The 12,095-nt window shown below is 56.2% G+C and overlaps 1 protein-coding gene and 1 pseudogene across 1 annotated transcript; one reads left to right on the top strand and one right to left on the bottom strand.

The window, feature by feature from the left end:
* Positions 1–4,253: 4,253 nt before the first annotated feature.
* LOC111744912 lies at positions 4,254–4,372 on the bottom strand (annotated as a pseudogene).
* Positions 4,373–5,156: 784 nt separating this feature from the next.
* CD79B (CD79b molecule) lies at positions 5,157–8,506 on the top strand. Its single transcript, XM_011368528.1, has 6 exons — positions 5,157–5,313; positions 5,967–6,020; positions 6,973–7,278; positions 7,451–7,569; positions 7,754–7,795; positions 7,908–8,506. Exons 1-6 carry the CDS (start codon positions 5,247–5,249, stop codon positions 8,004–8,006), a joined length of 687 nt encoding a protein of 228 aa, XP_011366830.1. The 5' UTR covers positions 5,157–5,246; the 3' UTR covers positions 8,007–8,506.
* The last annotated feature ends 3,589 nt before the right edge of the window (positions 8,507–12,095 follow it).

The following is a 12,095-nucleotide window of genomic DNA, read 5'->3' on the forward strand; positions in this document are numbered from 1 at the left end:
CTTCTTGGCCTGAGCCCCCAGACCTGGGGTGGGGTCAGGGACCCCAGTGCTCAGGAGGAAAATTCTTGTCCCCCCCAGCATCCTACCTTCCTCACTGCTCATCCTTTCCCTCCGCCCTCAAAGGGATCCTAAGAATGTTACAGTAGAGCCCATGTTAGAGACTTCACGCTGGCTATACATGGCCCACCTGGCTCGGGCCCAGCCTTCCAACTTCCCGCTGCCACCCGGCACTGCTGCCCGCACGGCTGATATGGGCCCACTGGCCCCCAGAGAACAGACACAGGCTGAGCTTGGAAGAGAGACCCGCTCGGAGGTCACTGGATTTATTCACTTGCGCGCGTGCCTGTGTATACAGCTGTGTGTGTGTGTTCAAGTGTGTGAACCACCGCGTCCCACGATGCCCACCTATGCACGTGTGTATGGGTATATTTGTGTACATGTGTGCCAGTGTGCCCTGCGGTGTCTGGCTGCTGTGTGCATTTGTCTTCTGCGTAGGCCTGTCCTGTGAGTGGATGTACAAGTGTGGACATGTGTGGTAAGGCTGAGTCCCTGTTGGCCTTAGTTCCTCTTCTTTTTCTTCTTGTTTCTCGTGAACAATTTGATTAAAACTCAGGAAGCAGCAAAACCTCCAAAACACCATGTGTGTGTGTCGGTGCATGTGCACGCCCACAGGCCAGAGCCTTCCTTTCTGCCTGCCCTGCTCTCCGGCCTCCTCGCCGCCCTGCCCGCGTCCCTCTGGCTCGCTCCCCATGAGTCCATCCTTGCCCCTCCACTGGTTCTCTTTGTCACGCCATCGTCCCAGCCCTGCTCCCCGTCTCCTGCCTGTGTCCTCTGTGGAAGGAGGCCCCACTCCTGTCTGTCTCTTCCTTCAGAAGGTTCATCCTACGGGGGCGCAGCCTCCTCCCTGACCAGCGCCCTGCCACTCACTGCCTTTCCCTGCTCGGTCCCGGACTGGTGTGGTCCCCAGCTCTTTGGACTGGATATTCTCCACCAGACTGTGTACAGATTGTAGAGCCTCCCCCTGCCTGTGCCCCGTTCCCACCTGCAGACCCATACCCCCTCACACCTTGTCCAGGTAGGAACAGGCCCAAGCCAGGCCAGCAGACAGGCTCCTTTGTACAGTTCTTATAATAAATCTCCTCCTGGTGCCTCTGACCTGTGGGCTTCTTCCTTCTGCGCCTCCGAGAATGGGCATCAATGGGAGGTGAGGGCAGCAAGAAGTAAGAAGGGTTGGGGACTGGAGCCAGGTGGGGAAGACCTGGGGAGTCTCTTGAAGGGGTTTGGGGAGGGCAGGATAAGGAGGGCCCCAAATTTCTTCCCTGGCCCAATCCAGCTCTCTCCTGCCCCCTCCAAAAGCAGGCGTGGACTCTAGCCTCTTGGCTGATGTCCAAGAGGCCAGACAAGGTTAGGAGTCATATCTCTTCTTCCCTAACAGGCAGCACCACACGCTCTTCCTACCTATGACAGCACCCAGGGAGTAGATATTGGGACCCTGCATCCACAGCCCCTCCTCTCTGGAAGCCCCCTTCACTTCTCTGCCCCCCGCCCCGGAGGCCCCGAGTTTCCTGTGGGGCACATGGTGTGGCCCCTCCCTCTCCTCAGAAATACTCTTCCCCCCAGAATCCCGCCTCTGACCCCTGACCCCAGAGAGCCCAGGGTCCCACGGGCCTGAGAAGAAGAGTAATATTGTGCAGTGAGTTCAACAGTCTAGTGCGTGAAATATAATTTTATAGATAATTTTGTTCTCTACAGCTTGATTTTGGACTCCCACGATGTATTCCTCTAAACTAGTAAACGCTTAGTCTTTTTCAGGATTCTCTGGGTCCTGAGGTCACCCGGCTCCCATGGGGGACAGGGGGGCACCCACAGACTGCCTTGATGTCCCTCAGCCACATCCCCGAGGCCCCTCTCCACCGGCTGCTCTCGTCGCGTGGGGTGAAAGACAGAGCATCCTTGCAGGTTCTCTGAGCACCCCCAGGGTGCTGACCTCCCTCCGGCAGGTCGTGGCTCCCACCCACTTCGTTTCTCCAAACCACCCCTGGGACCCTCTTCAGCCCCAAAGACAGGCGAGCTTGCAGGGCGTCCCAGCCCCCCTTGCCTCTGAGCCTTGAATGGCAGAAGAAAAAAGGCAAAGGGCCAAGAAACACAGATAACGTAGGCTAATATTTCTGAATCATCCCTCCGCTCCCCAATTGTCAACGCCGCTTATCCCTTTCTCAAGGACGAGCTGTGTTCCAGGCACCTCAGCCAGCACGACGGGGAAAGATTTTCCTTCAAGGCTCACAGCTGCCCTGTGAAGAACATATTATTACCATGCTTTCTATTTCACATAAATGAGGAAATCTGGTCTCTGAGAGATTTAGAATGGGTGCTGCTTAACTGGGCAAGTGAGGCATGAAACTCTGCTTTGGGAGGCACCGTCCCACCCACTGCAGGCCCCTCCAGCACCCCCTGGCCTGAGAAAGGCAACGGCGTCGATTGGTCCTTGTGACCATTGAAATGGCCTTGGTGCATTTCCAGATGCTCCAGGGGTGGAGCGGGACCACCCCTCGTTGAGGACCACCAGGTAACTTGAGGAGACTTTCTGGCTGGTACACAGCAGGGCCAGGATTCACCCTCCCAGTAACAGAACACACACCCCGGGGAATATGAATGCCACCTGAGATGAGCTGAGGGACCAGGCGGAGCCAGCAAGAGTGGCTTCGGGGAGGGGCAGAGCTCTGAGCCCTTCTTTCCAAACTGAGGCTCTAGCCTCTCCCATCCTCCCCAGGGCTGCTGGGGACCTGCCCTCTGGCTTCGCTCCTTGTCCCCTCTCCCTACACCCCCATCTCTTGTTTTGATGCTGCCTTCCTAGAAGGGTGGGGTGGAGGCTGCTGATGTTGGCGTGAACAGCCCGGGGCAGCCAGGGGCAAAGGCAGGAGTGGGCTGAGGAGGCCTCATGTTCCGGGAAAGAAAAGGCGTCACAAACCCGGGACAGAGCTTGGTACTGTTGTCACCAGGGAGGGAACAGCGTGGCCCCAACTGTGACAAATAACCCTGCAGGCAGTGGGGCCTCCTCTGGCCCCACCTCCTCCTGAAAGCAGATCCCTGCCTGGCTTGAATGGGAATGAGTCCAAAGGACACATCTGCGTCCCTGTCCCCAGGGGGCTGTGTGGATGTTCGCATTTGGAGGATGCCAACTGCCCCCCCAGCCCCCACGCCCCCCGTAGTCACCTGGGCCCCAGGATCAGCTCCTCAGCAGACCCTGTGCCACATAGCCCGGGCGACACACCTGTGCAAACATACATGTGCACACATACACATGTGTGCCTCAAGCCTCTCCCAATCATCCTCTCAACTCTGGGGGACACGAGCCCCAAGCTAACCAAGGCCTAAATCACCAGGAGGTATTTTGCTAAAGGACGAAACCCCTGGATTTCCCCCCATTCTGCCGGAGGGTCTCCAAACACCCCCACCAGCACTGGAGCCTGTGGTCCCCAAGCTGACCTCAGGTGATGTTTATAATCTCGGGCTGTTTGTTCTGTGCACTGAACATCCGACACCTTTTCAGGGAAATGTTTTTTCATTCGGAACATCTGGAAACAGCAAGAACATCTGGGGCTGCCGGGAACAAGCTGCTCCTCAGATGAAACCTTAACGTCCCTGTGCCTGCCTTCTTCAGTGCTGACCCCGGCACGCAGTCCTCAGGACGCCCTCCACCCCCGTGCCACACAAGGCCTACACCCAGGCCCAAGGGGGCAGCATCCCGACCTCTGTCCTCCTCGCTCCCATCCCCGGCATGGGGGGCGGCTCCACAGCTGCCTAAACCCAAACAGACCCACCAGCTGCACAGGCTTTTTGAAAAATGGAGGGAGCGAGGGTGAATGAGATGCAGGTAGAGGACACGTAGCATTTGGTATTTTTCTTCCCCTCCTGGGGGCCAGGAGAATAGAGAGGGGATGACAGAGAGAAAAGAGGCTGCCAAGAAACAAAACTCAGAGTGAGCTCGGCCACAGGGCTGAGGCGTGCAAGCCTGCCATGTGCGGCTGTGCAGGTTGTACACTGCACAAGGGCACCCCACCACCACCACTAAGGGACAAGAGTTGTGTCTGCCCCAGGGGCTGGGGCACAAAATTGAGCTTAGACAAGCTCCCAATCACCACAGTTCCATCCATCACTCTGCTGACTGGAGAGATAAAGCCTTTAATTTTTTATTGTTTAATTAATTATTTATTTGCTTGTTTATTTTTATTTATTTATTTATTTATTTTAAGCGCCTGCAGCACCTGGTCTTCCTAGGTGATCTCCCATCCAAGTACTAACCAGGCCCGACCCTGCTCAGCTTCTGAGATCAGACGGGATTGGGCACGTTCAGGGTGGCATGGCCGTAGACAGGATAAAGTCTTTTAGGTTCAGAACCAGGAAGCTCCCCAACCCTAGCCTCCTGTCCCCCTCCTGAGAACACCTGGAGCTATGGATGACACCTCAGTGCCCCGGGAGTTCCCTGATTGCTGAATGGAGGGTTTTCTCTAAGCCGTTTGCACCTAAGTTCACCCGCTTCTGCAGCTCCCAGCAAACTCTCCCACCAAGTGAGGGGGGCAAGGCCTCCCACCAAGCCCCGGACCAAATCTTCATCTAAGTGGCTGCCACACTTGGTCAGCTCTTGCTCAAGAACCTCTGTGGCTCGCTTATGCCACAGGTCAAATCTTCACCAACTCCTAACATGGCTGCCTGCACTCCAGCCAAGAGGCCATGCTCTGGGGCCCGCCGGGCACCTGGCCTGGGCCCATAGCTGCCCCCTGCACCCCCACACCATCCTTCCTTAGTGCTCTCTTCCTACAGGGTGCAGGCTGGTCTGGGGCAGAGGGACCGTGCTCAAGTTCATCTACCCATGTGTCTTCAGCCCGAGAATCTAGACTTCGGGATGGGAGGCTGGAGAGCCGTAGGGTGTCCACGGGGTGAGGACACATGGAGGAAAGCACGGGCGGCCCTGACCCCGCCTCCCAGGGGTGTCCACCTTGGACCCAAGCTGTGGTGCCCAACTGGGCTGATCTTTGAGTCTGAACAGCACAGCTGACGAGAGAGCCCGCCCTTTCCCAGGGTCCCCAGAGAGCTGTTACCTCCCCTGGGTCTCGATTTGCATGGCAGGAAGGGGCCTGGTGGGGAAGAAGCAGGGAGGGTACAGGTTACAGCCCAGGCAGTTACACGTTTTCCCCAGGAGCTTCGGTCGTCATCACAGGCTTGGGGTCGGAGACCAAGCGGTGACCATGGCCAGGCTGGCGCTGTCTCCCATGCCCGCTGACTGGCTGGTAGTGTTGCTGCTGCTTCTTCCAGGTACAGCCCCGTTAGAGGCCTGCTGGTTTCACTCTGTCATTCTGTTTCCTCCGGCTTTGTCCCTCGCTCTCCCCAACCTCCTCCTGTCTCTCACTTGCTGCCTCTGGTCCCCTTCAGACTGCCCTGGGGCCTGGGTCTGTGCCCTGTGTCAGCCATGCTGATGGGCTCGGGGGTCTGAGGCCCCACCCCCTCTCCCTCCTGAGGCCCCAGCCCCTCTCCCTCCGGGAGGTGTCAGGCTGAGCTAGGCCTGAGGGGTCGTGAGGAGAGAGTGTGGTTCAGCCTCAGACCCCTAAGGGCACTGTGTGGGTAGGCGGGGTGGGTCAGCAGGGGGCAAGCTACCCCCAGTCCAACTCTGGGACATACATGTTTCAGAAATGATCCCCTCTGGAAGACAGGAGAGCCCTCCAGCTGTGACTTCCCTCCTGTCTCATCCAGATGCCTGCTCAAGGCAGAAGGGAAGCTGGGAGGAGGACCTTCTGGTGACCCCATCCCACCCCTGCTGCTCCTGAGCAGGGCTGGGGAGGGCTGAGGGGTCTTGAAGCTGCTATCTGGGAGGAGGAAGTGGGTCTAGGAATGAGGAGGGCGTGCAGGGGTGGGGCAGCCAGCTCAGAGGAGAGGTCCTGACCTGGCCCTGCCTACTTCCTCCCAACCAGCAGGTGAGATGGTGCCGGAAGCCCAAATAAAGGACCTGTACAGGAATCCTGAAGGTCAGCAACTGCCCTGCCCCTTTTGGGGGTAAGGATGCCTGTGTCCAATGCCCATCACTTTCCCTATGGCTGCCCCTTGGTCCCTTGTCCCCCTGGATCTCCCTACCCTAAGCCTCCTTAGGGTCTTCTTCTCCAAGGTCTGGCTCCAAGGCACCCCTCGATCCCCCGCCCCACCCCAACCTCGCCAGTTGTCATCCTCATTAGACACAAATGCTCCAGTCCCAGTGACTGAGAGACTGGGCTAAACCCTGGGTCAGAGGGGGAACCAAAGAAAAATCCCTCTGAGGACTGGGCAGTCAGGCCCAGCCCCAGAAGGAGCCCAAAATCTTAGGGGCCCTGATGGGTCCCGCAGCCTCAGGGGTTCCAAGGGGGCCGCTCACTGGGAACCGTGAGGCAGGAGTGGGGAGGCTTCTTGCAGCAGGTAGGTGGTGAGAGCATGCCAAGGTTTGGGAATAAAACGTGGAGCAGGTCCATGCAGAAGGCAGAGGGAGGTGACAGAGGGAACGTGGGCAGGGGAGACATGTGGCGGCCCCTAACTGCCAGATTAAGGATTTGTGGGAAGCCCCTGAGGATTTCAGACCGGTGCAAGGCAGTACCGGACAGGAAGAAGTGGGGTCACTGGGCCAGGTGAGAGGTTGTCCTACGGCCCCGGGTGGGGGTGGGGTGAGGCCTGGATCAGCCTTCTTTAATGAGATGGGAAGTATTCAGAAGGTTCCAGGGTTCTTCTAATGGCAAATCAAATGTCAGGAAGGGGCAGGGTCTGGTGGTGTGGCCTGTGGCCTCTCACATGGCTTGGCTCCCTTACACTTCTGTCCCACACCCTGAGACGCAAGGACAGACCAGGGGGCTGAGCCAGGGGTATGGACCACCCAGGGTGGGGGCCGGGCCCGTGGTTGGGTGGCCGTCAGGAAGACGCTGAGCAGGATTTTAATCCTGGCCTTGGCACCTGCAGGAAGCACTTGTTCCCAGATCTGGCAGCACCCACGTTTCATGGCCAAGAAACGGGGTTCCACGGTGACAATAGAGTGCTTCATGAAGATCCTGGGCAACGTGAACTGGCTCCGGAAGCAGGCTGCGGACTCAGAGCCCAAGCTGCTGCACCTGGAGCAGGGACACATAGAGCAGACCCAGAGCGCCACCAACGCCACCCTCATCATCCGTAACATCCAGTATCAGGACAATGGCATCTACTTCTGTCAGCAAGAGTGCCCGGAAGGCTCCCCTGAGAGGGGCTGTGGCACCGAACTTCGAGTCATGGGTGGGTTTGGGGCCCACCCTTCAGGCAGGGAGCGGATGGGGCCACTGGGTATTCGCAGAACCATCCACGGCCCACTCCACGTCAGCTTACCAGCAGCGAGGCGGCCACATTGTGGAGGTGGCGGTGGCCCTGGAGCACCCCGCCTCACCACCCCTGTCCCACCCCTGCCCAGGGTTCAGCACCTTGGCGCAGCTGAAGCGGCGAAACACACTGAAAGATAGCATCATCCTGATCCAGACCCTGCTCATCATCGTCTTCATCATCGTGCCCATCTTCCTGCTGCTGGACAAGGTGACCGCCAGGGCTCGGGGAGGCAGCCACGGGGCAGGCCGGTTCTTGCAGAGTGCACCTCACCCCCGACCCCTGACTCCTCATCCCTCACCCAGGCCGGTCTCCCTGGCCCTCCCTGGCCTGGCCCAGCGGCAGACAGGGTGGGGGAAGCTAACATTCTGTTCTCCATCTCTTGCACCACCAGGATGACCACAAGGCTGGAATGGAGGAAGATCATACCTACGAGGTAAGGAGCAAGGTGGAACCCACCCCCTGAGGCCCGTGGGGGTGGTCAGTAGCATTGTCTGTTGATGTAGTCAGAGAGTGGCCAAGGCCTGAGCTCTATTCCATGTCTCCAGGGCCTGAACATTGACCAGACGGCCACCTACGAGGACATAGTGACTCTGCGGACAGGGGAGGTGAAGTGGTCAGTGGGTGAGCACCCAGGCCAGGAGTGAGAGACCAGCCCTCCCCATGCCCCCGGGCACAGCCTGCTGCGCCCTCAGTGACTGCTTCAGAGCCACCTGGCTCCCAGTCCACCCCCTTTACCATGGACCCACTGTCGGCCTCCCAAACTGGCCCACCAGATCCGCCTGCCCCGCCAGCCCCTGGTCCCCAGCTCTTGCCGAAGGGACTAGAGTGGAAGCGCCACAGGGCAGTGATTTGGAGCAGGGAGTTCTCTGGGAACAGGCTGGACCCAGCCTTCTGGGGGTGCTATGTGGGGATCCACCCCACGTTCAGGTCGGGGAAGACAGAGACTTGTCTGGAAGCTACAAAGGGACTCAGAGCAGACCAGCTTCCTGTGAAGCCTGAGAAGGGCCACGGCTGGCCCACCCCCCTTGGCCGCAGATGGGCCACCGAGAGCTTCATCCATCTCCCACTCTCCCCCACCCTCTCCCACCCCAGGGGGCTCCTAGCCTCGAGCCCATTCTCCCATGGAATAAATAATGTGTCTTGAGAAACCATACCCTGGCTTGTGACATCTATGGGTATGGGGTGGATGTGAGTATCTGAGCACAAATGTTCGGGTACCTGTGGGCCCGTGGGGCGTGAGAAGGGACAGCTGCCATGGGGCTCGTGGACCAATCCTGAGCTACTTGCTACTTTTCTCTGAAGGTCCAGCTGGGACCCGTGGTCATTTCTTCCCCTATTCTGACCCTAGCTGGGCCCAGAGCAGCTGGAGAAAGGCTGACCGGCCTGGCCCTTCTCCATGGTAGGGCTGCCCTCATCTTGCATTCTCCTTAGTTAACAAGCAGCACTTGAGTCCTGCTCTGTAGGGCACGGGCCTCAGCCCTGAAGGAGCTTGCCCTCCCCTACCCATCCCAAACCTACTGTTCTTCAAGGCCCTCTGCCTCTGGGAAGCCCTCCCGAAGCACCTGATCCTTGTCCGATACCTATCAATTTGGACCCAGCCCCTGCAGCTCTGGCCTAGTTCTCCAGTTAAACTAGAAACTGCCTGAGGGCAGGAGTTCCTCATGCCCCGGCTCCCACGCCAGGCCTGGAAGCTTACTTTTTTGTTGCTTGACCCAGAGCCCATGTAAGACTCTTAAAGAGGGAGGCTTTGTGGTGGTGAACTTTGTGGTGGTGAAGGAGGCCTTAGTCAGGTGACCCCATTCACTTCAGAAGCCCCCTAAGGTTACGAAGTCACCACAAAATGATCCCTAGGGCCCTACAAGTTACAGCCCCAACCTGCCAGCTGCTGGAGGGACTGGGAGCAGCTCACAGCTGGAAGCTCAAGTGCAATGAACCTCTGTGTGCAAAGCCAGGCTGTGCTCCACTTCCTGTTGACCTTGAGGAGACCCCCAAACCTCTCTCTGCCACTCGTGCTCTACTTGCAGGAGGGAGAAGTCCCTACCCTCAGGAAGCTGCCAATTTAACTGGAGGGCAGAGGCCAACATGTGGAGACCAGCGAGAGCAGCATCAGTTTTTACCAGCTTCCCCCTAGAACCCAAGCGGGCAGGTAGCTAGGGCACCCAGGCCTGAGGTTTTAAGTCAATCTCTCCGTAGCTCAGTGATGCCAGCCAGGGCCAAGCTGGGCCAGACCTGTTCCCTCCCCGGTCTCTGGGTTGCCAGAAGGAACTGGCTTGTTTTGGCATCTGCCTCCACTGAGCTGGAGCCCTTCCTCTCCTACTGCTTTGCATAGTGGCTCTAATTCTGTCCTCCTACCTCCACCAGGGACCCCAGGCAGCCGGCCTGGGGGTGGGGGGTAGTTTATTTCTCCCCTCAGCAGGGTCTACCCCTGCTTGGGGCTGCCCTCAGCTGGGGAAGGACTTGGCTTTACCAGAAGATAACTTAATAGCTTTGAATAACAGAGCTTCCCTGATGTTCTGCGGTGCTGTCGACAGAGAATCATTTGAGCAGCAAGGCCTGGCCTCCTCCACTAGACCCCGCCCCCCAAAGGGCATTCGCCTTTATGGTTATGATAGAGAAGCCCTCTCTGGTCTTTTTTTTCTGTTTTAGGGTATCATTATATCTGTTTTATAGGTCCCGAGTTCCCAGAAATGACTTAGGCAGTAGAAAGAAAGCTGGGTGAGGCTGATGGGGATGGTGGACATCTCAGGGCTCAGTTGTTTTATCCGCAAAGAGGGAATCATAAAATCTGTCTGAGGCAAGGGAGTTGAACCGGATGCCTTTTTTTTTTTAATCATCATACAGAAAAATTGACATTGTTTGCTTTTGGTATACAGTTTGATGAATTCTAGCATGTGTACAGGTTTGTATAACCACCCCCACCACTATCAAGGCACAGAACATGAACCAAAATCTTTTACTGGGCCTCCAAAATATTTATATATTGAACACTTCTTGATGCCAATAAAGTTTTACTGAGTGTCTCCATATCCCTTTACATGATCTTGCCCAAGCCCCAGCATACCCTGGAAGGAGGACCATCTTTGCCAAGGTTTCCCGTTGATCGCAAGTACCAAAGCCCCAAAGGCCCCACTCCTTCCTAACAGGCTGGATGTTGTGCCACTGACACCCTCCAGAAGCCCAGCTCTGGGCCTCTGTTCAGCCCTCCCCCTCCCCAGAATGCAGCCCTGAGGCCCCTCGGTGGGCACATGCCCCAGCGCCCACTGGGGGAATCCAGCATGGTCCCTCGGGTGCAAGCACAGGCTGCTTCCTCCTCTATTCTAGCTTGACTTCCGGCCTTCTCACTGCAGGTGCCGCTACGCTCTGACCCGAGGGTTTGGGTGTTTTTCCAGCAGATTGGAGGTGAAAGAAAAACAAAACAAAACGCAAAAAGCTGCCCCTGTTTGGGTGTCACCAGCAGGTAGCATTCATCCCGTAGCAGGTGTCCAGCCTGGCCGGACCTCTTGTGAAGGGCCTCAAAGGCCACCTGGACACACGGGGTTTGGGATTCTTGGATTCTGTCCGCGCATGCTTTGCTCTGTTTAGACAACCTCTGTAGCTGGATTTAGGCCCACCAGTGAAATTCCTGAGTTTGTCTCTGCTCTCCACGCTGCACCTGCTGCTGACTCAGTTGCAAACAAAAACAGAAACATACCTGTCACTTGGAGCGCCTCAGCTGCCCTCTCTAACCCTTTACTTGGCAACTTGGGTGACTCCACATAGTACAAAACAAGCATTCAATTCTGAATTCGGAGCAGTTTGTTAAAACACATTTAGGTAGATCCTAACGCAATTTTCAAATTTGAAAAACAAAAGACATCTTTCTCTGGGACCTGAGACCACTTTCTCACGTGGCAGGAGTGGGAGGGCAGGCCACCTGGTGAGCTCCCGCTCCAGGCTCACTTTCTGCAAGATGTTGAGTCCACGGAGAACATCTGTGTGTACTTGGGGTCAGCACACGCACACCGTTTCGTCTATTTTTTTTTTTCATTTCAGTGTTTTTACGTATGCCTCGTTGCGCATTGCGAGATCCTGTACTTGCTTTTATTTATTTATTTATTTATTTATTTTTATTTCTTTCTTTTTATTTATTTATTTATTTATTTTTATTGCTTTTTTTTGTACTTGTTATTTTAAATTCGCTCTCCTCTGAGATCATCGAGACACAACGTGGTCTGCCTTGTCATTTCTGGCCAGGTGGATATTTGAGTTCTTTCCTTGGCCCTGTCCTTCCAACCATTCAATCCACTCAGCAGATGCTTGTTGAGCTGCTGGGCCTGGGGACCATGCCAGCTGCCAGTGCCCCCCGAGTCCTCGTGTTATTCTCTCACTTCTAATCTTAGCTATTTCTTCGTGGCAGCTTTCACAGTGGGAAACGTCTGTGCATATTCTACTATTACGTATTTATTTATTCGTTTGCCATCGTCTCTCTTCCCATAGACTGGAAGCTCCAGCAGAGAAAAGATTGTGTCTCTTGTTCAGCTAGGTATGCCCATCTGCCTGGTACGGTGTCTGGCATATGGAAGGAGTGACAACTCCTTATTAAATCAGTTAGTGCATGAATAAGAGAACGAGTGAATGAATGGATGAAAGGCATGCATCCAGCCTCAAAGAGGGATAAGATGTCCACAAGTAACCGCAGAATAAGGTAAAATGAGGCAGAAGTTATTTCCAGCTGAGGTCATCCATCAGGAAAG

Source organism: Pteropus vampyrus, unplaced genomic scaffold (assembly GCF_000151845.1).
Source record: "Pteropus vampyrus isolate Shadow unplaced genomic scaffold, Pvam_2.0 Scaffold143, whole genome shotgun sequence".
In the NCBI taxonomy this organism is placed as follows: domain Eukaryota; kingdom Metazoa; phylum Chordata; class Mammalia; order Chiroptera; family Pteropodidae; genus Pteropus; species Pteropus vampyrus.

What these genes read in the sequence shown, in the direction of transcription:
- CD79B (XM_011368528.1), top strand. Translation starts at nt 5,247, where the DNA reads ATGGCCAGGCTGGCGCTGTCTCCCATGCCCGCTGACTGGCTGGTAGTG. An exon ending in GTTGCTGCTGCTTCTTCCAG is followed by an intron (nt 5,314 to 5,966) that starts GTACAGCCCCGT and finishes CCTCCCAACCAG; the next exon opens with CAGGTGAGATGGTGCCGGAA. An exon ending in AGGAAGATCATACCTACGAG is followed by an intron (nt 7,796 to 7,907) that starts GTAAGGAGCAAG and finishes CCATGTCTCCAG; the next exon opens with GGCCTGAACATTGACCAGAC.